Genomic DNA, 25,837 nt, shown 5'->3' with positions numbered 1-25,837 from the left:
CGGCATATACCCCTATTTTGCCCTTGAGGGCATCGTACACCGTCTGGTGTGGCTCCGGAAACTCAGGCTCGAACGGCTCGAGCATGAACTTCCGGACGATGTGCCGGTAAAGCTCGATGGGAAGAGCACACTGGCATTCGCCGGCAGTGCTCTTATCGTCCTTATCGGACGTAGACGTCGGGTTATCGACATACAAGTCAGACTCCTCGACGGTAGCTTCTGGATCATGAGTAGACGACATGTTTTGGAGGTAAAGAATGATTTCAGAAGAATGCTCGACAGAGAGTATTCGCTGGAAATCGCTTAGAAGAAGAAGAGAAGTGAAAGTGTGGATTACCGTGAACCCTCTCCCCCTTTATATACTCATCGCAATGAATGCGATGAATTTAATGCGGAGGAGAGAGAGAAGAGCTGGTGCAATGAAACTATGACACGTGGAAAAAGCAAGCTGGCAACAGCTGTTGACGGGACGCGCGCCGAAAAATCCGCACCCACGCGCCCGAAAAATCGCGCCCGCGCACCTGAAAAAGCGCCTGGAATTACCATATACTGTCACGTCGCCATAACTTCCTGCACGTCCTGACACTGTCAGAAGAAACCGTCGGACGACGTTTCAACAGTTTGGACTGTTCTTATCCTTTCACCAACTCTTCGAATTTCAAAAAGATTCAAAAGTAAGCGGGAAAATACCCCTTACCTTGGCAACCAGGTAACTATAAGACAGGTGCGAGTACAGTGTCAAGGCAAAACCCTTCACATACTTAGCACCCGCAGGGAATGGACGCCAAGAATACCTTGGAAGTAAGATAACTATAAGACGAGTGTAGGTACAGTGTCAAGGCGAAACCCTTCACATACTTAGCACTCGCAGGGAATTGAAACCAAGAAGGATCTTCTGGGCCATGCTTGCGGAAAGGGAAATAACATCCCCGCATAGCGGGAACGTTGAGAACTAGATTGTTTGAAGCTCCAGGATGGAATTGGTTCTTTAACATAATTGATCACTATGTTTAAAACTACCAAAACCTCGTGGAGAATCTACACAAGTGAAACTCAACGCTCCTGACTTGCGAGGAGGTTACACACCTACCCGCATCATACCCAAAGATCAAGCAGAAAAGTCGGGAATTTCTGCACGTGACATTAAGGAAACCGCGGGAAGAATCCCCACGGACAACCTTAAAACTAAATCCTTTTCAAAACCCCTTGCTTAAGTCCAAAGTTCACCTCACTTATTAACAATTCATGAGAAGAACATTGGACTGGGGGGACTTGAAGAGGTAGGTCCTAGCAGAGCCCAGTTGGACCCGCAAGACTCACCTTGAAGAGCGACGTCTGCGCAAGGACCAACTGGTTCTGCAGGACCCACCATGCTCAGAGATGAAGACCTTACGCGCAGTACGCCAGCTGTTCCCGCAGGGAAAGCCTCCCAATGGTGAAGTACCCCGCCTGTTCCCGCAGCTGCGGATACAAGCCATCAGGGAAGGCTACCCGCACTAATAGCAAGGCTACACGCATAAGGCACTAACTCTCAATAATTCAGTGTCACCTAAAGGAATGAGCAAGGCGGGAATACTCCCACCCAAAAGAGCCAGTCCGTATGCTTTTGGAAGATCTTCTGTACTATACCTGCCAAGGTATGGACAAAATAGACAAGATCTGACCAAAGCAGCCCATGAACCAATCACGGGGTGACAGCTCACCGACAACAGTACGAGGAGGAGCACGCTCTAGTACTGTTTGTCACTATTAGCCGCTGCCTACTCACCAACCCTTGTCGTGGCACGCACATAGCCTGCAGCTGGTGGAAAGGGAATAGTACACAGCCGGCCTTGTCACTATCAGCCGCTGCCTACCCACCAACCAGCATGGCACGTGCGTAGCCCATAGTTGGTAGAACAGGAATATTATACAGCTGGCTGTACCTGCTTGGAAACCTACCTTCGGCTATAAATACTCCAACACCTTGGAACGGTAGGAGGATCTGGTATCTTATCTTCTCTAGCAATCTCTCTTTGTATACACATATTCAGAGCAATCTAGTCTGATTCTCACGCCGGAGGGTGGTCACAAGGAGGAACCCCCCCCTTCTCAGTGACGAGCTCACGGTGTCTGTTTTGCAGGTCATCAGAATAACCATCTCTGCTGGACCTAACCCTCGTGGGAAACATTACTTAATCCCCAGATTGTCCATAATCTGCCCGGGATCAATTAGTGTTTCTTCAATGACGTACATGAAGGAGGCTATGAGGGTACCGATGATGATTGATGAACGTCTGAAGACGCACAATATTATAAAAACTAAAAACATAAAAGTAAAATTATTATTTCACATTTCATAATAATAATATAACATCAATAATTTACTCCTTACCCCTCAAAAATAACATATACTAACATTTAGCCCCTATAGTTTACACTTACCTTATTTATTTCCCATAACATCTTATTAAATATTAAAAATATTAATCTCATTAAATTCACAAGAGCTTCTAGCTTTCTACTATATATAACCAACACTCTCCCACCATTTTATCACACACACAAACACTTAAACACACACACTTAACCCAAAATGGGGTTCAACCTAATATTGGTCCTAACATGTTGCATGATAATCAATGTGCTAGCTAATGTGAGCCAGGCTCCGGCCCATGCTCCGACCCACCCACCGGTCGGAGCGCCCGCACCACACCACCACCACCACCACAAGGGTCCTGGTGGTCACCACCACAAACCTGTTGCTCCGATTCACCCACCAATTGTAGCCCCGGTTCACCCACCAGTTAAGGCTCCGGTTCACCCTCCAACTAAGGCTCCGGTTCACCCACCAGTTAAAGCTCCGGTTCACCCTCCAACCAAGGCCCCGGTTCACCCACCAGTCAAGGCTCCGGTTCACTCTCCAACTAAGGCACCGGTTCACCCACCAGTTAAGGCTCCGGTTCACCCACCAACTGTGGCACCGGTTCACCCACCAACCAAGGCCCCGGTCCACCCACCGACCCATGCACCACTTCCGGTAAGGAGGCAGGTTGCGGTCCGGGGTATGGTTTACTGCAAAGCTTGCAAGTACAAGGGTGTTGATACACTCTTGGGAGCAACTCCACTAAAGGGTATTATATTTTACTTTTGTTTACCTTAATAAACTTGAACTTAGTATAAAAACATTATAAAATTTGCTCTACTACTAGAAAACTGGATATTTGTGACCGTAAACAGTTACTAATAATATTTTTAATTAATTTGCGACCGAAATGCCATTGCGAAAACACTAGCGTCATCTCATATTTATCTATAGGTTTTGTGACCGAGTAGACGGCAGTCACTACTTTGTGACCATTATAACTTTGGTTGCAAATATGACACTATCGACGGTGGTCACTAATATTATGACCAATGTAATTTTCTTCGCAAAATTTCTCACATTTTTTTTATTAATTGCTTAAAATTTTCTAGTAGAGAAAATGTTATTCTTTATAATATTTTGTACCAACTTAAATGGATATAATAAACTACAAGCACATAGCAATATATAAGTACAAACACACTAATGTATGAAATGTGACTAATGTGTGACAAGTACAACTTATTAACGTGTGATAAATGAATAACAGGAGCTAAGGTACTCTTAACATGTAACAACACCAAGTACCCATTGAGGGTTAACGGTACAACCGATAGTAACGGCTTCTTCTTCATCATGCCACCAAAGACATTGACCACATATGGTGTCCACAAGTGCAAGGCCACATTGCTATCATCACCAAAGGCTACATGTAACCACCCAACCAACCTACACTATGGTGTCAAGGGTGCCCCCTTAGTCCCTACCCCGAAACTAGTCGGGTCCAAGCTGCCAACACCACTACCGTTTGATGTTTTCACTGTCGGTCCGTTTGCGTATGAAGCCTCTAAGAAAACAATTTGCCCTCATGAAAGTATTGAAGCTTGATTTGGTCAAGTGTTAGAAGTTAAGGAATTTAAAAGGTTGTTATGATATGTTTAAGGATGTGGCAAGTGGTAGTTAGATTTCTCTCTCTTTTTTAATAATTTGATTTGGATTTAGATGTTTGGGTGGTGGTTTGGTAATTTGAGGGAAGATCATGTGCTATTTCTATGTAGTGTTTGGTGACAATTAAGAATTAAATAAATCTACTTTCAAGTTTCAACAAGTGTGTTTCTTATTTTCCTTTCATTTTTCAACTAGTTGTTTTTCTTAATACCCATATTCAAGATTTGAACCGGTCTTCTCTTCTTGTAAAAACAACTAAAAATATAGAACCATGCATCAAAACTTTAAACTAGGTACACTAGGCTTTCGTGTTTGCGCAAGGTCCAGGGAGGGGATGGATCGCTTCGTAATATGAAGTACACAGCTTTACCCTACATGTTTTGCACAAAAGGCCGTTTCTACGACTTGACATGTGGCCTCTAGGTCACAAATCATCAACCTTACCAATTGTTCTAAGCCTCACCCTCTTTAAGCTCATTACATATTATATACACTTTAAAACAACATTTGCATGACTGCAAGTCGCGACTGACAGTGATAATCATTAAGGTGGTAGTTGTTTTGTTGCACAATTCAGCGCCAGGTGTACATATCTTATAATAACTAGCGTATTTGAAAGACGTTAAGGGAGTAAAGACGGGGAAGTGTGGTTAAGGGGGATAATTAGAGGTATAAAGGTGCTATTGATTTAAATAAATCTAAAGTACTACAAAGATTTGCATATTCATGTATACCTTAGAGTGATATGCAATGTAAAATAAATAGAGGAATTAGGAAAGAAAGAAACAACCTAATTTTAATACCTGTTTGGATAATAATAATAATAATAATAATAATAATAATAATAATAATAATAATAATAATAATAATAATAATAAATTATGTGCAAAGCATATCCATTATCCAATAAGTTAATTTATAAAGAAACATCTTTATACAATTTAAAGTAATGAAATGACAATAAATTGAAGGTGGTGAAAAAGTAATGAAGGGTGGTGTCTCAACAAATGTAGACATGGGAGTGGGTAAACCATGATGGTAAATCAATGTGGCACCGCTCCCCAAACATTCCAAATTAACACATGAAAAGAAAAAGTATGTTTACAAAATATTTCACTTTGTCTAGACAAATCTTTCTCATGATAGCATATAATATCAGAAAACTTTATATTATACATATTTTTTAGTTTCTTTATTAAAGCATATGTTCTATAAATTGTGAAACTAGTTGATGATATTCTGATTTCAAAAGGAAGGGATGAAGGCCTAACTATGTGTTGAGGTTATGTCTAAGTTAACATGGCTAAACTGCTCGCTAATATGGTTTAGTTCGGGCTATAAGCTGAAGGGTAATACCGTCATTTAGTAATAGTGAAAATAGTGTCTTGACTCTTGAGAAAAGTTTTGTTCAAGTTTACACTTCTTGTGAAACTTGAGGGAATGAAAGTGATGGTTTGGAAACTTGGATGTTGAGAACAAAATCACTTTGTTATAGGTTCGATCTAGGGTTCCAACGGCTCATTTGATTTGATCACATTTCTCACACGTTTTCTGTATTTCAGTTTCATTTTCATTCATTGATCATAAGCCGTAATCAGTTGGGCATATTATAAGTGTTCCTTTCTTTTCAATTCGATTCAATAATATACGAGTGTTTTTAATGAGATCTTAATTAGTTGTTCGTTAAGATCCGCATAATTGATGACACTATGTATCTGTGTGGAATGGTTTCTCATGTTTGAGTAAAAATACAATGTTTTAACTAAAATTTTATGATTTATTGGGTAAGATAAATTTATATTTAATGGTAACAAGTTAAAATAGTAAAACATTAGTTGTAAGGGATTTGGACTTTTGGTTCATATATTTTACTAATTATTTTACACTTTTATGTTTAATGATCGGATAATTATATTAACACGCAATCATAGTTTAAACTAGGCCTAATGGTGCTATCAATTAGAGTAGAGCCAAAGGCAGTTAACGCGATGAATTGTTACAAAATCCTTTTTTATATTCATATCTATAATTAAAGAGAAAAATAGATCCATCTATGCTATCCGATACTCTTGCATAGAAGAACACAACTGTTTCAAAAGCGGGGGTGAAATCCGTAAATATACGAAGGAATGCCAAAAGCGAAGGCAAACCACCCTTACTAGCTAATAGGGTTTACCCAAAAAACGAATTTGCCTCTGCTATGACCTAGACCAAGCCTAATCCTACTTGGGCCCTAACACAAATCTGAAACTAGAGTGGGCCTATAGGGGCTTGTTTGTCCATTGGATTTTTTTAGCCTTTAGGTATGACTAGAGGTGCACAAATCGGGTTTTTTCTACTACCCGGGTTCGGGTATGAAACCGGTTTCGGGTATGACCGGGTATTAGAAAATCGGGTATTGAGAGAAATCGGGTAGGGTTCGGGTAGGGTATTGAGGAGAAAAACTCAACCCTATGTACCCGGGTAGGGTATGATCGGGTTCGGGTATTGGAACCGGGTACGACCGGGTATTAATACCCGGTTTTGATTTGTAATTTATTTTATATATTTTTTAATTTGTTTAAAATTTAAATTTGCTTTGTGATTTATAAAAATAATTAAACTATATTAAAAACCCATAAATCCACTCAATTACAAATTATTTACTTAGTAATATGCATTTTACAAAAACTTAAACATAAAAGTTGTGAAGTAAACATAGAAAATATACTATAAAAACTCATGTATTGTTTTGGGTATTAGAAAATTGGTATCGGGTATCGGGTATAACCGAGTATCGGGTTTACGGGTATAAATCGGGTACGGTTCCGGGTACGGGTATTGACCTCAAAATGCATACCCTATCCATACCCTACGGGCAGGGTCGGTTCCGGTTTCGGGTATAGAATACCCGGGTATAAAAAAAACCGGTTCCGGGTATTTTTTCGGGTACGGGTTTTTTGTGCACCTCTAGGTATGACTAAGCCTTTGCAATGCAACGTTGGTCGGACTTGGGTCTTGGACTCTGATTCTCTGATTGTAACTTCAAATCTATGCACAATTTCTCTCATTATCTAATATATATATTTTAGAAGTTTGGTGCCGCTAAGTTGTCATTTGGCCATTTGGCAGCACCTTACTTGTCGATAGCATTTTGTTTCTTTTCATTTTGATATCGTAACGAACATAACGGAAGTTGACAAAAGAAAATTTTGTGTTTGTCTTAATTCCGATGTCGTAACGAACATGACAGAAACAAACCAAATTCTCATATACTTACAGCCTCAACGCTCCGGTTTACCAACGTCTGAGTTTACCGACCGACACCACCCCATTGGTCCACTCGATTTTTATATTTTCCCTTTTTTTAGCTACGATATCGTAACGAACGTAACCGAAACCGATTGAGTTCGTGTCCAGTTTCCGCCTCGATGATTGGGACCGACAACTCTTGGGTTTTACCACCGTCCGGGTTTACTGGCCAAACATACGTCACTTTAAATAATTTTTTTTATATGTTAATTTAACGAATATAATTTTTTTGGTTTAATGCTAAGGTTTTACCAATTGTGTCAATACCTAGCAAGCGTAAACGATACTGACATAATTCGTGTTGACAACACCCGGTTTCAACGTTGCAGGTTTTATCAACTGCCCCGACACAACGCGCCGGGTACAACACTAGTTTGAAATATAAACAAAGCATGCAAGAGAAATAATTAGTTCTTAAATATGGGGAATGGGATAAATGTTAAATTATATTAAAACCTTAAAATTTTCCTCAAATCACAGTGATTAAGTTGTGTGATTGTCCGGTTGATATCAAAATCGGTATGTGAATGCCCTCATGAGAGTACGAGACGTTTACATACACATACTGATACAAAAAATATTTGTGATGATCCCTACTAACTTGATCATTTGAGGAAGGTCCCGTCCCATACGCCTCGGTCTCAAGACCCTTTCTAACGTTTCACTATAGGTTCCCAACTCGAAGTCTTGGGAGAATGAAGAACGACTTTACTTGATCACCAAGAGCAGCGCCATCCCGAATAATCACCGCATTGTTATGACGATACAACTCTTTTTACTAGACTAGTTTTGATAGTAACATGAGACATTCTTATATTTAATGCATCTTGATTTTTTTCAACATTTACATGTAAGTCGGCAACTTTAGGCATGTGGTCCTGACTCCTGAGTTGGATATTATTTTCATTTATCATTGACCCATTTGTTTTATCAAAGTTGACTTAGTCTTCTTGGTTTTACTTTTACATGGATCATTTATTTCTAGCGGCACTAGTTCTCATAAGTCATATTCAATGACTAGCCTAAAGTCCTAAACCATTTATTTTATGAAATAAATCCCACTATATTCAAAGTTTTCTTAGGCTGAGGGTAAGGGGGTGAGCGGGGGCGCAGCTGCCTACGTGGTTTGCGAACACCGCTAGACCCCTCAGGTGAGCCGGGGTGCGGTTGGCCCCCGTGGTTGGGACCGCAGGGCGCAAAAGAGGAATGAGGATGTAGAGAGAGAAAGTGAGATTGGGTTTTTGAGAGAGAGAGAGAGGAGTGTGTGTATGTTTTGGGAGGAAGAAGCCCCGGATCGTGGTGGTGGTGGTGGTCCGGTGATCGGTGGTGGTGGTGTGATCGGTGAAGGTGAAGAAGAAGCCATGTGGTGTGATCTGTGAAGAAGAATATTAATATTAATATTAAAATTAATATTTAAAATAAATAAATAACTGGATCAAGCTCCGAATCACTTGGACTACTACACTCTCTGAGGCTTGGTTGAGGGGCTTGATCCAGTGTAATGTCACCGCCTACGTGTCAGGTTTTGATTGGATTACTAGGGGCTCAACCAAGCCCCATTACCTTATAGAGGGGTGTTGAAACTTGAAATTAGTTATGTGTTTGGTGGGACAATCATTTTAATATTTCATGAGTGTTTATTTGGACTCATTTGTACCATATTTTCCATTCACAACTATTTATGATCGATGTGATGGTAGAAAATAGCGGTTGATGTCGAGTAGAGAGGGAAAACTATATTCGTGCGGACAAACAATATACCTTTCATTATTTTATTAAAATGTTACTTATCCATTCTAGATATTTATCAAATCATTGAACGAGTCCAATTGAATTTCATAGTTCTTAACATTATACACAAATTGTTTCATGTATGTTTCTTTGTCTTGTCTACACCACAATCATCGTCCTTTTTTCTCCGGCCACTGCTATCCCGCTCTTTCCCCCACCTCTCTCCCATCATTCTACACCAATTCTGCATTCCCTAATACATGAACATTATCACGGTCTCCATCTAATATTTATATATTTTTTGGATTTTAATATTATTTATTTTAAGTAAGTTAATAATATACTTAAGATTTGATGATGAAAGAGTTTTACAAATAATTGAGATATTATAACCCGGTTTATAAGCTATCGGAGTTTGGTGAGACCCATGACCCGCTTATTTTTTTACTATATAATTATTTCTTAGTTATAAATAATATTTTTTTAATTGGATATTAATATTTTTTTTAGTATATCCCTATTTTAGAGGATTTTCATATCAATATTTGACGCGGTTAATTTTAATTTAATGAGATACTACAACCCGTTTAAGGGCTATCTGAGTTTTGTGAGACCAATACACATGAATTCGGGTCAAATGCATGAGAAACTTTCATTTAAAAATAAAACAATATAATGGCTTGAGAGAATGTAAGAAACAACAAGAGTGCTTTTAAATATTTTATTTATATATATATAAGATACAAAGTTTCTATATTGATTATGGGTCCTAGCTTTTTTCTTTCAAATTATATGTGAAAGGGAGGATTGTGTTTCTTGAATCTTTGATCACTTTCAAAATTAGACTTTACGTGTGGGTTTTAGACATAGCCTTCCACATTTTGGTGATTTCTAGCTTTCTTCCATATTGTATACGAGTTTTTTTAATGGTGGTCGGCAATGATCAACAATGATTATATGTGATCAATTGTCAAAGTGAGAAGATTAGCAATGAATGGTGGTCTTCAACACGTAAAAAGTAACATATGAAATTTTGTCATTTTTTAAAAAACAAAAGTGTCAAATTGTAAAATGATAACAAGGTAACGGTAATGATACCATAAAATAGCTGAAATTAAATAATTATAATAATTCGGGTAAACTAAAAATATCTAAATCACAGTATTATGATCATGATCATGATCATTACTATTGTTTTGAAACTTAAAGTGTTGTTATTCTTAACAAATATGTAATTGTTTTAAAAATAAAAACTGACATATGATATACTACTATTTTAATAATAATATTAATAATAACTTAAATTTAATAAACTAAAATCAATAAAAAAAGGTCAATTGGTCTAATGGTAGCTCCATGACTTTTCTTACGTAAGGTCATTGGTTGCGTGCAAACAAGCCGAGTTGCTCATGAGCTACTCGAGCTCGTATTGATAAATAGCTTGAAACGCGTAAAGCTTTTACTAGCTTAAGCCGAGTCCGAGCCTCAAACAACTCGTAACTTATCGAGCCCGGGCTTGAGCTTTGTATGTGAAGCACGTTTAGACCTGTCAAACTTTAATGGCCTTGTGTATTTTTGAGTTTACGTATTTTAGACTTCTATGTATAAGTTAACACTTTACAACCTAGCTGGTAGGGTAGCCTAATCCTAAATTTAGCTTGTTTTAAGGTACTAAACAAGCTAGATCCAAACTTTGGCTCATTTTTAGTTTTTTATCAATATGTATAGAAATGATAAAAATACTCAAAATTTAAGCTTAGACGCAAAACTCATTTCAGACTTCTTTTCTAATTAATTTGTTATATATATATATATATATATATGGGGAAAGTGAATACGGTGTTGTCATGTGTGTAAGCTTAGACGCAAAACTCATCAAAACTACGTAGTTTTGATTAAAAATACTCAAAATTTAAATTTGTCCCCCTAATCTCTACCATCGATCTTCTATATCTCAACAGCCTGATCTTCCTCCCATCCACTGTCTCCCAAGGTTTCGATCTAAAATTAGTGTAATCGTTAATCATAACTATAATATGAAATAGCATTCATTATATTTGTTTCAAAATATGTGAATTTTGTGTGTTGTATCCACAGACGCTTGAATATTAATATTCAACTGATGATAAACTCATTATTAATATTAAAATATTAATAAAACACAAATTGGAATGGATGATCAACTGCGACGAATGAGCAATCTAATTTTACTGAATTGCTAACAAAAAGTTCATATTTCATATTCAATTGGGAAGTATATGATTAAATAATTAGGGAGGATACAAATCAATTTTAATTTGATTGATTGCTAACCATTATGTCATATGAGAACAACAAACTTAAAAAATCTCAGATCCAATTCTTGGGAGACAGTGGATGGGAGGGAGATAGATGATGGATCTGGATGGTAGGAATTAGGGGGAAAAAATAAATTTTGGGTATTTTTAATCAAAACTACGTAGTTTTGATGAGTTTTGCGTCTAAGCTTACACGTATGACAGCACCGTATTCACTTTCCCCATATATATATATATAACAAATTAATTAGAAAAGAAGTCTGAAATAAGTTGATCTCTAGTCCGAGCTCTTATAAGTTAAAACGAGCCCAATCAAGCTCAGGCTCAGCTCATTTACAAACCTACAATTATTTTGCTCAAGGTTGAGCTACAAAGTTTTCATAGTTATGGTGATCTCGAGTTTTCGGTTTTTACTTTTTACTTGGTGTAAAATAAAACAACAAAAATCAATAAAAAAGGAACCTCGTTTGACTTTGTCTTTCGCATGGGTCCCACACTACACATCTCGGTGGCTGAGATTCCGAGGCAATAAACCAAACAACCAATCACGAGTTGGCCTTTTCTAATAATAATATTAATCACTCTCTCTACAAGCGTGTGGTAATCACTTATCGCTCAATGTTTACGTCACCATGTAGCGCGTAGATCACACGTTGGTAAATTGTGTCTCAGGAGAATAGATCCAGTGGGTCCCACAAAGTCGTTTCATACATGAAAATATTATCTAGTACAAGACACAACTCGAACTCATGTGAAGTACTCGGGATTATAATGTTTTAATGGGATAGATAATTGTTTATATTATAAAGCACACTTTAAGATATATTTAGTAAAATAATATTCATAATGAAATGCTACTTAATATTTTCTAGGTTTCTTTTGAAAGGTTAACCTTTACATTTAACTATGGTTTCAAAAATTCTTATAATGTGTTTGATCGCTAGTTTTTACCACACTGATTAATTTGGGCAAATCAGTCATGGTCAAATCTAACCAAAATATGTATGTGTATGTATATTAAACTGGCGAGGTTTTGGTCAATTGACGCGTCTGTCGAGATTCCAGCTAAAATGTGTGTTTGTACATAAAACTGAAAATTGCATATAAAATGTGTGTGTATATAGAAAATTAAAAATTATATATAAAAGTACGGTTCGTTTATTCCCAATCAATCTCTAATGACCGTCGACCATAGACTACTACATCCTTGCATTTAGCTAGGTGGTTTTTAGTGCACCATGTAGTGAGAAATTTGTATATACACAAACATAAAAGCGAGTAAGGTAATTATATGAGGCCAACAATTAAGGCCAACACTCGATATAAGTTGTGTAGGACACATGACGACATATCAATAATACGAATATTGTTCACTACTATTGTTTTTCTATAGTAATGTAATTGATGAGTTTCTAATCAACTTTTAAAAAAAAATTATGTGTATCCAAATTACATAATAAAATTTGTTATCCTAACTCTTATCAGATACTAGTAATTTATTAGAGTAGCTTACATTTTAAGTCTTTATGGGATCGTTTCAATTACGTTTCAATTATACTATTAGTCTATTTGTTGAAGCTTTGATTCGCAAACTAGTTACCACCTTCTCCTATGAAGGTATGAATTCAACTTTAATTTTGCTTTTGTTTTTATATGCTTTTTTTAGAATGACTAGATTTATTTCGTTTAAAATATCTTTTAAATCTATATTTTTGGGGTTTGTTTATAGGTCTTAGCATGTGATTCTCCTTGGTGATGAAAAATATAGTAAATGGATGACATTACAAGTATAGCATGATGCAAAATACACTCATAATTAAGGTTTGTGAATCATTACAAGTATGGAACACTCTTTTCATGTCAATGTTAATCTAAGCTTTTTTCTGCTGAAAGTTTTCATGATTAAATGATATTTTTAACATTATTTCAAAAGGTACCCTTTATCATATATTCTACACACACGCATATATAGTGGATGGTTATAGATAAATATTTTTTTTTTCTGAGATCATCAAGAAAATAAATGCTTATTTTCCAGTCTAAAAAAATTTTAAATATAAAAAAAAAAAAATTGTATGTTCAGCGCGGATCCGGTTAAGACAACATAGTTTGGCCTGAGTGGGGCGGAGGAGCTCCTCTTTGCATCCCATTATTGAGAAAGTCACCGTTTAAAAAAAGATAGTCTAAGTAGTATACATATAAAACAGAATTACATATATTGTCCTTTATGCTTATATCAAATTTTACTATTTGTCATTTATCTTCAAAATTGGTACGTTTTATCCTTTACGTCTACGAATCTAACAATGTTTGTCCTTTGGCCCTAACCTAGTTAGTTTGTCTCGTTAAGTCAGGTCATGTGACTTGTACGTGAGGGTAAATTGGTAATTTTATCAACTTATTTAAAATAAACGTTTTTATAATCATGTGAGTGTTTTATTCATACAAGTGACATACACATGTTTATACATGCATTTAAAAATTAAAAATATACATGAAAAAGTTAGTTTAATGTTATTATTATGTAACAACATAGACATTTTTATGTAAAAAATTGATATAATAACATAGAAATTTTTATTTAAACATTAATATAATAATAACATAGAAATGTTTATTTAAATATTAATGTATTACTCCATCCGTCCCATTATAAGTGTTATAGTTTGACTTTTCAAGTATTTCTTTTGTAACCTTAACCGTAAATATTTTTGTCCGTGTTATATAATACTTGATGAAAATTATATCAATGTAAAATACATTTAAAACCCAATCCATTTATATATTTTACATCAAGTATTACATAACACAAACAAAAATATTGTCGGTCAAAATTAAACAAAAAAGACTTGAAAAATCAAACTAAGACACTCGTAATGGGACGGAGGGAGTAAAACTTATCTATCATTTATAGAAAAAAAAACGTTATAATAAACTTCCATATTAGATTGTCTTTCTTGGAGATAAATGTAAGATTTTCTTTCTTGCATTTTTTTATGATTTCTTCTAGAAAGGACATAAAGAATTTTATGCTATTGTCAGTATAAAATGAACGGTGAAAATTAATTTAACGTCCAATTGATATGAAGTTGAAAATCTTTAAAAAGGCATGCAAGAAAAGCATTATACACAATTATCTTTTCACAATATCTGAAACTCTAAGCTCTTTAATAAAATTATAATAAGTATAGCTTGTTAATTGTTATTCACAACAATGTTTTTAATAGAGTTATAACCATTATTTAGAAGAAAAAAAGTTACAAAAATTAGAATTTTAGAAACACCATCCAGTGTGGTAAGAGGTTTCCATCTCAATTCAATATAGAGACGCATGTTCGATTCTTATTTGGGCCAAATTAAAGAATATTTGGGTGAAGAGACGAATCATGACTTTAATCCCGCGTTCGAACCCGACAAGGGAGGGTTTACGGATTCCATCCGGTTCCCGTGCATCAGGGGGTACGGTCTCACGGTGGTTGAAGAGTTAACCTTGGACAAAGCCCCGAAAAAGTATATTTACACGTGAGATTATGTATTATTTAGAAAAAATTATTATTATACGGGCCATTTTAGATCATACGTGTCGTAAAACGTTTGACACAATGCAACATTGTCATAGTCAATAATTTGAGAGTTGCGATCTGTGTAACTTTTGCGGACCACCTTAAACGATCTGTATACCAGCTTGTACAAATTTTTTATATCTATACATACTATTAAACCAATATGCTTTAACTCAATTTTCCCTCTTCGTATTGGTTATTGCTTGGACTTTTCATGTATATCTATCACTTGTCTAATTTTCATGTTAATAAATAAATCAAAAATAAATTAAATTACTAGACAATCAATGATTATTAATAATTCATGTGAATAAAAAATTGTTAAAATAAATTAAAATACTAGACAATCAATTATTATTAATAATTATTAAATATTATTAAAATCTGGTCAAACATCATAATTAACATATTAATGTAATTATTTTTAAAATCTGGTCAAACATCATAATTAACCTATTAATGTAATTATGATATTAATTATTCTAATTATTATAAGAATTCAAAAACTTACTAAATCATCTTATTTACATTATATAAATCTCAAGATTGAAAAACTCTAACCATTTTAATCTCCCCCCCCCCTCTCTCTCTCTCTTTGTTTTGTCTCTCTTTCGGCTTATTCCTCTACCGTCTCTTGTATTCCGGTAATAGCCGATTTTGTTATATGTTTTTCCGGTAAGGTTCTATTGTTTTCCGGTAAGGTTTTCTTGTAATGTTTTACATTTATTTTAAATGCTATATGATTTTTTTATAATCTCTTTAGGTTGTAAATCAAAATCCAAGATTTAATTGATATGTTGAAGTTATTACGGTTTTCTAGTAACGTTTTTCCGTAAGGTTTTATATTTATTTTAATTTTTATATTACTTTGTTATAATATTATTCCGGTAAGGTTTTATATCAATTACAATTAATTTTGTTTTTCGTTTTTGTTTGTATTTATATTAATAATTATATGATTTTTTCTTATAATCTCTTTAGGTTATATATCAAAATCAAAGATTCACTGGATATCTTCACTATTTCGTTTTTCCTGTAGCACGATTCAAATTTTCCAGTTATAAATTATAACATCAATTATACATTTTTTCACATGATTCAAATCTTCCATAATTTGTAATTTATTTATTATGCGATATTAATATTAATATTTAATTTTATCATTTCAGGTTATTGTCCCCAACTTAATATAGCTAATTTCTTGGGTTGAAGATTGTTTGATAAGATGTCTTTTTATTTTTGTTTAATATTGATGTATATTTATGTTAGTATTCATGTATTTATTTATTTTTCTTAATTTATGTAATTCAATTGATTATTATATAATCCGGAAATGAAATTTAGTTGTTTATTCTATAAGACATTAAATTATCTATAGTAAGATAATCAATCTTATATCTTTGTTGGTCAAAGTCCAATTAAATCACCAATATCAACGCAATTTAAAACATTATTATACTTTCGAACATTATCTTACTTTACATTTTTAGATTTATACACATTTAATGTGGTATTTTAGAAACCGATTTTCCCCATTCAAATATCACTCTCTCTCTCTCTCACACACACACACACACACATATATATATATATATATATATATATATATATATCAAAATTCAATTCACACCATTCATTTGAAATTTACAAAAATATGTTATAGAGTTTTAATTTCACCATTTGTTAAAAAACTGAATTGCACTAAAATAATTTTTTTAATAAAATATGCTATAGGTTAGAGCCCGTGTTCCACACGTATGGAAATTGTAATAAAAATAAAAAAAATATTATATGTAATACGTATATTCAGTTATTTCATATGATAATTTTTATTTATGACTTTTATTTTTTATTCATTTAAATTAAATTATAATAAAGTATTAAAATTGAGATACATGTATATAAAAAAATTAAAAGATTTGTCCGCGATTTTTAGCATTTGATAATTTTCCAAGATTTAGCCATAGTATTAATTTATAAAGTCGAATTTAGTTATTGAATTAAATGATTATAAAATAAAATTAATGATGAATTTATATAGAGTTATAAAAGGTCAAAGATTAGTCTTTCTAAATTTATATGAATAAGTTAATATAATTTTAGAACTAGGCTATTAACCCGTGTATGACACGGGTGGAAAATTTTGAAATTTTCGAACAAACACATGTAATTTGAAAGGACAACATAAGTTGTTATATGTTATTCAGGATAACAACATACTTTAAGTTGTAAATAATATTTGTACAAAAACAAATGATTGTGAAATACAAAGATAAACCCAAATAACATTCAAAGTACAGTCTTTGAAAACATAATCAAAAGTTAAAAATGTAAATTACATAATCTATTACAAAGACTTCCTTATGAACCATATTGATTCTTTATTTGTAACTTTATCTTCCTTTTTTAATAAGAATTTTAACACCACTCTTCGCTTTTGATAAAACTACATAGAGTTGTACATGTGTAAACACCGGGTCTCTGAGATATATGTGAACTTTTTCTAGAGATTGACCTTGACTTATATTAATGGTCATTGCAAAACAGACTACAACTGGAAAAAAAAAACTACATTCTCTTCAATTTAAAAGAAAGTTTCATATCTGAAGGTGTTACACCACAACGAATTATATAAGTGCAATAACCAGTATTAGTATCTGAAATAATTTTTACTTCAACAAAACACATTTCCCAACTTAATTACTCGCAATCTAGTTCCATTACATAAACCGTTCTTCTGGTTCATATTCCTTAGTAACATTATTGTCACATCGACTTTTAGAACCAATCTATGAGTCAAAATAATTTTGGTCTTTTTGATTTATTTAGCATAATGTGTTTTTGAAAATTTTAGTTCAAATTAAAATCTAAAAAAATAATTGGTATATTCTTAATTAAATAACTGTTATTTGATATTGGTAATTGATATGTTTCATTTTAGATTACTAAATTAGGTTAGTATGTTTAATTTTAATTGTTAAATAATTGTTAATTGATATGTTTCATTTTATATTACTAAATTTTCTTCGACATTTTAATTTTAACTAAATACGGTATTTACAATTTTTAGACTTTAAATCCAGTATTTACATAAAAAACCCAGACATTTACTTTGCAAACCTTTTAAACTTACACAATCAATTAACTTTGTATATTTGGTAACAACTAATTATTAGTTGTTAAATTAGTTGTTTTGTTTTAAAAATGAATGCAATAACATTAATCTTAACATTTGTGCCTAATGAAAGATCAGTCAAATATAAAAGATGGACAGTTTTTATTTTCTATTTAGTTTATTAGTTTATTTTTTAATTTCACCAGAATAATTTAGACGAATCGGTAATTCTTGACATTTATGCCTAATTAAAAATTGGTCAATCATAAAAGATGTAAAGTTTATTGAGATTGGAGAATATTAAAACTAAAAAAGAGTGGTCAAATTCGGTTCTTAAAAATAAAAAAAAAATTAATTTATAAATGATTAGAATGTATCATTAAACTAAAGATGATGAATATTTTTAAAATAAATAAGGAATTATAGTAAATATCTAAGATTTTATAAATATGCATTTGAAATAAGTAATACACTGCATATTAAATTGGTCAAATAAATTAATGTGTTTTTAATCCAAAACTTATTAACTTTCAAGTATTATCAAAAGTAAATTATTTAAAATTTCCGGTATTTATTAAATATGTAGTTTATGCTAATTAAAATTTGGTAAAATATAAAAGATGGAAAGTTTTTTGAGATTGAATACTACAAAAAACTAAAAAAAAAGATTGTTGCAATAATGGTCAATTTTGAATTTTGAAAACAAAATTAAATAATTGTAAATATTATTATAAAAAAACGTTCAATTTTTTGGAAGTTCTATAAATAATTGTTAAAACTTTCAAGATAAGATTCAAAAACTTTAACACATAGAAAATAAAGATTGTTATTTATATAAAAATGAAATAATTTACATGAGTTGTCTAAGCTACATAAAATAAAAAATGATAGAAAATTAATAACTAAAATATATTAGTAATGACCAAAACAAACATAATCAAACTACTCTCCATCAAATACTTTTTCCATGCAATTAGCCAATCTACCAATTTGGCCGCCATAAACTAAAATTATTTAAAATAAATTAATGTTAGATATACTGAACTATTAAAAAACAAATTAGTAAGAATTATCAATGGATGAAACAAAGCTTGCGTGGGCAGTCGATGTATTTGTAAGTAGACATATTTGCACCGAGTGAGGCCTTCCGAACAATCAAAGATTTATTCTCGGCAAGAAAACATCATGCTTAGGAATGCAAGGCTTCCTTACATAGGCTTGCATTCTGTTGCCCTACAAATTATTATTAAGATTAGTAAAAAGTTGTATGAATAATATAGTAAATTAATGAATGTGTTAACAATACCATTTCGTCTTGAACAATCATTTCGATGGACCAATCTTGTTCGGGCTTTGAGTTGTCCTTCAGCCGCTAAAGTTTCAAAATACGCACCTTTAGGATACACTCACTATTAAGAACATTCAATTGGTTCAACATGGTGGTATTTGTTGGCTCCATCTTGCTAGTGGTGAAAAAATTAAAAAAACAAAAAAAAAAATCATTTAGGAACAAAAACACTTTTAAGCAAAAAAATGAAAGATGAAAATGGAAGATATATAAACAACAAAAAGTAAAAACCTTGGCAAAAATCTAATCGTTTTTACTAAAGAGGCTTTGATGGTGTAAGAATTAGCCTATCAAATGTACTTATTTATACGAAATAAATTAGGGTAAACTAAATTATAGAATAAAGGTATACAAGTAATTGATTAGAAACATAAATTTAGGAAATTTTAAAAATTTTCAAAAAAGTTATAGTAAGAACGAATATAAGGAAAATTGTAATTAATGGATTTTCAAATAGTATGCAATGTTACATTATTAGATTAGAAATACAAATAATATATTTCCAAATTTTTGAATTTTCTAAAATGCCTAATTTTCTAAAATTCAATGTTACATAATGTAAAAATATAAGTTACTAATTATATTATTATTTGCTATAATATAATTAATCATCAATTATAACACCATATATTATGTAATGTAATTCATATAAGGTGTGAAAATAAAAAGTTACTAATTTTGTTATATATATGTAACTCAATTGTTAATTAGTAAATCGTAATTATAAGTCAATGTTTACAATAATAAGGCAATTGTTATTGTTAAGCAACAATAAGTCAATGGATTTGTATTATAATTGTTAAAACTTAATAACCTTAATTAAGTCAGTGGGTCAATGGTCAACATCCGTAATTATAGTAAAACTTAATGATTGTTAATTAATTCAAATTTACATTCAAATTTACACCATAATTTATACAATAAATAATTCAAATTTACAAATTAATTACATTCAAAGAATAGATAATAATTAATTCAAATTTACAAATTACGTAATTAAACCATTTCCTTAATCAAATGGGTCATCATTTCCTAAATTTAACATGAATGGTACAAACCTTTATAACTTTATGTATTTGATAAATTTAAATAAATATAATAATTTAACAAAATTTTAATATTTTAAATCGGTAATCTCTCTCTCTATCTCTCTCTCTCTATATATATATATTATCCGTAATCTCTATATTAAATCCGCAATCTCTTCTATTGATAAAATATCAAATAATTATCTAAATTATATATTATATATTATCTAAAAAATTAACAAAGGTGGTGAATGAAATCAACTAAAAATAATAAAATATTCAAAATGAAATTTTGAATATTTTATTTTCGAAACTATAGCTACGATTTTAAAATATTACATTAATTAAAATATCAAAATGAAAAAATAAACATTAAATGAAAGAGGAAAAATAATACTTTAATAGCATTGATGAATCTTATTTTAATATATTATTGATTTATTTTATTAAGTTGAAAATTAGAGAAGGCATTGATATATATAGAAAGTATGAGAATCAACCAATAGGAAGGGAGGATATGGACTTAAAAGCCTATTGCTTTAATAGTATAGTTAGATGATAATTATATGAAAAGGAATGGATAGAGGATTTTATGCATTTAATGAATTGTTATACATTTTAATAATTGTTAATTAGGTGGAAAATGTATTTAAGGGAATTGCGTATGTGGAATCCAATGTGGACACTCTATAATGATGCTATGTGGAAAAATCATTTTGTTTTAATAATATAGTTAGATTATGCATAAATTAAGGATCAGTTAAAATATTTGTGTTTATTTTAAACATTCATTTTGACATAATTAAAATGTCTTAATCTTCTTATCACTATTATATGCATATATTAAGGACTAAATGGTTTTATTTTAAGCCATAATTTTAACATAATTAAAAGACTTTATTATAATCTTACATTAAAATTCTAACAATGTTATATAACGATTAATTGGTATTTAAATAAAATTTTTAATAAAAAAGATGGAAACTATTTTGAGGATGGAAAAGTTTTTAATACGGGTTTTATTTTTACAATTAATTTTCCATAATTAAAAGATTCAAATTTTCATTTCACAACTATTATATGCATAATTATGCATAAATTAATGATTAGGTAGTTTTATTTTAAGCAACATTTTTGACATAATTAAAATATTTTAACATTATCTTAAATTATTCAAATAACATTAACCTGGAAAGTATTTTGAGATTTAAAAATTTGTAATGAGAGTTTTATTTTAAGCATTCAATTTTACATAATTAAAAGGTTTTAATCTTACAACTATTATATGCATAATTATGCATAAATTAAGGAACATGGGGTTTTATTTTAAGCAATAATTTTGACATAATTAACATATTATTATAGTATAAAATTGAATTCAAATTCATTTGGAATCGTGTAATTATTAATTGGTATTTTAATAGAATTCTAAAAAAGTCTTGATAATATTTTGATATTGGAAAATATTTAAAGGCTGATTTTTAACTTCAAATAACATTATGTAATCATTAATTGGTATTATAATGGAATTTTAACCTTAAATTGGAAAGTATTTTAAGATTGGAAAATGTTTAATACATAGTTTTATTTTAAACATTCATTTTGACATAAATATAATGTTTTAATATTAGAACTATTATACGAATCTATAATTTTAGAATAATTTAAGGACCATAGGGTTTTATTTTAAATAATAATTTTGAAATAATTAACATATTATATAATAAACTTGATATGGAATTCAAATTCAAATAGAATCGTGTAACAATTAATTGTTACTTTAATGAAATTCTAAAAAAATGTTGGAAAGATTTTGAGATTGTAAAACTTTAAATACGAGATATTTAACTTCAAAATGTATACAAAATGGAAAGATTAACATAAGCAATTCAAATTTAACAAACATATTATGCTGATAGTACAAAAATAAATACAAGAAAATATCAATACTTTATAAATTCAAAACCAAGAGAAATTATAAAAATGGTTAATTACAATACATTTCTTTGATACAACCTATTAAAAGAAAAAAGAAAATATGGTTAGTTACAATGAATAATTATAAATAAAAAAAATAAAATACATAATTACTGAAAGGGATATTGGTTTTTAATACTCTCAAGTTTCACCTGTTGGTTAATAACACTCCCAACTTTCACTTTGTCATTCATCACTCCCAACTTTGACCATATTTGTTTATGTCACTCCCTCGTTAACGGAACACTAACGACGTTAGTGGAGATGCTGATGTGGATGTTAAGTGCTTGATCTGGCATGCTTACGTGGAAATTACCTTATAAGAAATTAAAAATAAAAGCTAAACACACAAGCAGAAGAAATGAACAGAAACCGCCTTTCCGGTGACGTTAAATGGCATTACTCCGTTGGCACTCCAGGTACATGGAAGTGCTATTGGTGTTACAGACCTGATTGGTCGTTTGTGAATAAGCTTAGATCTGAATGATTACACTCTCCGACGAACCTAACGGCGGCAGTGGTTGGGGTTTCATTGAGATTCGAGGAATTAGTGGTAGGATAATTGTTGAAACAACTATTAAAAGTGATGAACTTAGGATTCCGGTAACAAATATGCTCTTTCCAGCTGTAAACGTTTTTCCGGCGAGCCGATATATCCGGCAAGGCCGGTATGTTTGATGAGTTTGGGGTCGTTTCCAGGTTACTAAACCATTCCGGCCAGAACTTGCGTAACACCCTTCAACTTTTGGCAATTGATTATGGAGTCTCAGGTTGAAAAAAAAAAACCGAAACCCTAGATTACGGGATACGAATATCGGGTGAGAAATTAAGAAAACTAAATGGTGGGTTTTGATCTATTGGAAAAAGTAAGCACTTTAGGCTCAAAAATCACTTGAATCTGTTGAGTATTGATGGAGGTATGTGATGAGGAAGATGAAGCTGGGTGAAGGTGTTCTTGGTATGTGATGAGGAAGACAAAGAAAATACAAGAATTAAGTTGTTGGTGGAGGATGGTGGGTGGTGTTGGTGACTGGTTAATTTGATGAAGAAAATGAAGGGGCTACGTGGGACCCACAAATGACGGCCAACTCAATTAAAAGAAAGTCCACGTCAGCATGAATACTAACGTCGTTAGTGTTTCGTTAGCGATGGAGTGACAAAAACAAATAGTTTGAAAGTTGTGAGTAGTGGGAGACAAAGTGAAAGTTGAAAGTGTTATCTACCAATGAGAGAAAGTTGAGAGTGTTATAAACCAATACTCCTTACTGAAATATACCAATTCGCAGTTCATTTTATGATGATTGTATAACACAAGGGCATCGAGAAACCAGTTGAAGTTGCCTCCTTGGATGGAGTTCTAACTGTCCATTTGTTGTCATGTTCATTTAAAATAATTATAATCATATGTTTTTGATGAACACACATCAGCGAGTATTTCTACCAATCCATTTGCAAAACATACACATTTACAATATTTGTTAACAAAACATTATAAGACGACACCTTATAATGTTGAGTTTGAAGTGTTTGAGGCATATCTTTAAACTTATCGTACCAAAATTTTATTAATATTCCAAATGTTTATTAATTTTATTTTTGTCCCAATCTAAATTTATTTTTATGTTAATTAACATGTAAAAATTTATTTAATTAGATAGAAAAAAAAATATCTTATATGAAGCTATAAAAAAACATTTTATAATGGTTAAAAAAATAAATAATATAATATTCAAATATATAATCAAATTTCGTGATGAATTTCTTAATTTCTACTCGTGTACTACACGGGTTAGTAACCTAGTATTCACATATAAGTAAGTGAATATATACCACACTATATAAATCATTAATATTTTTCTAAAAACAAAAAAAATATTTGTATATATATATACACACACTCTTTTCCTCTTGTTTACATTTCAATCATCCACCTCTCTTCAAGATATTAATTTCCTCTCCCAAAATGGACACCTCTCCGGCCACCACCACCACCACCATCCACCACCACCCATCACCACCACCAACACCCACCAACCCATACCCAACAACCTTTGTTCAAGCCGACACAACCTCCTTCAAACAAGTAGTCCAAATGTTAACGGGCTCATCCGACACAACAACAACCTTAAAACACAAACACCCCATACCTCCTATGAAACCAAAAAAACCTTCCAAATTATATGAACGAAGACACAACAACCTTAAAAACTTCAAAATCAACCCGTTGACTTCTAAATTCACTAACGAGATTCTGTCCCCAAGTGCACTTGACTTCCCTAAGCTTGTACTTAGTCCGGTCACACCACTTATATCCGATCCGTTTAACCCGGAATTGGACGTGGGAGCTGAAGAGAAAGCGATCGCGGAAAAAGGGTTTTATTTACACCCGTCACCGGCGACTACGCCTAGAGAGGTTGAGCCACAACTTTTGCCATTGTTCCCATTAACTTCACCCAGAGTTAATGAGTAATAATGGTCATTATTATTTTTTTAGAACGACAACTTTATTATTGTTATTATTATGTTTTATTGTAAATTAGTTTTTAACGGTGGTTATTTATGATTTATTAATAAACATAATTTTGCATCGGATGTTACTTTTTTTATTCTTTAATGATTAATAAAGTTTGGTCACTCGGGTAGTAGCGAAGCTTGGATGAAAACGTCGGGATGGTCGAACTCAATACGTATACAAAAATTCATAAGTTGGGATGGCTGGTACAAAATTTTTAGTCGAAAACGGGTAAATTTACTCTACGTAAAAAATTTTTCTGATAAAAACACATAAATTTACACCGCTGATCAATTGAGGTGACTGGAGCCACCCGGGGCACAATACAAGCTTCACCCTTACACCCGTGTACATTTATCGGCAAAAGGTCCTCGTGCCACCAATTCCGGTGAAAACCCACGTTCTGAAGGCTCGTTGTGGTAAACTCGTGACTCGCGCATTTTGTTACGAACTAGTCTAGAAGGTCAAGGTCACCAGGGCAACGATAGAACACTCATCCATTGGTGATTAATAGTTAAATGTTATGTCTTGTTTGATTAGAATATAGAATTCAAAATTTGACAATGAGGTTTCGAATATTCGAAATGGTGGTATTTGGTGGAAACGTACGTTACACATGACAATAAAAATGAGTATCTTGTGTTTTTCTACCTTTTAATATGCGTTTGTTAAAAAATCAAAACTAAAATCAATAAAAATTGATATCTTGTGTTTTTCCATAGTTTTTTTTATAACTTGTATTATATTTATTATAATCATTTTATATAGGAGTATCTTGTGTTTTCTACATTTTTTTATCATTTTTATTTAAACTTTCATAAGAACAAAACAATTACAATAAAGTGGCAGACAAACTGGCAACAAGCTGCGTCGCAACCCCCTTTTAAATAGCATTTTATATTTTAACATTAAGAATTGTAACATTAATACGTAAGGTTATTTCATTTCACGGAATTTTTTTTC

General features: G+C 32.0%; 1 protein-coding gene and 1 pseudogene across 1 annotated transcript; both read left to right on the top strand.

Moving 5' to 3' along the window:
* The first annotated feature begins 2,542 nt into the window (after positions 1–2,542).
* LOC143621178 (uncharacterized) lies at positions 2,543–4,124 on the top strand. The gene is made up of 2 exons (XM_077092684.1): positions 2,543–3,113; positions 3,615–4,124. The coding sequence occupies exons 1-2, from the start codon at positions 2,576–2,578 to the stop codon at positions 3,950–3,952; spliced, it is 876 nt and encodes a 291-aa protein (XP_076948799.1). The 5' UTR covers positions 2,543–2,575; the 3' UTR covers positions 3,953–4,124.
* A 20,169-nt stretch (positions 4,125–24,293) lies between these two features.
* On the top strand, positions 24,294–24,959 carry LOC143621095 (VQ motif-containing protein 4 pseudogene; annotated as a pseudogene).
* Positions 24,960–25,837: the final 878 nt, after the last annotated feature.

This window comes from Bidens hawaiensis, unplaced genomic scaffold (genome assembly GCF_021521415.1).
Source record: "Bidens hawaiensis isolate Kalapana, Puna unplaced genomic scaffold, B.hawaiensis_p1.1 tig00002772_1, whole genome shotgun sequence".
In the NCBI taxonomy this organism is placed as follows: domain Eukaryota; kingdom Viridiplantae; phylum Streptophyta; class Magnoliopsida; order Asterales; family Asteraceae; genus Bidens; species Bidens hawaiensis.
Note: the sequence above shows the minus strand (reverse complement) of the source record. Positions and strands in the feature narration are given on the sequence as shown.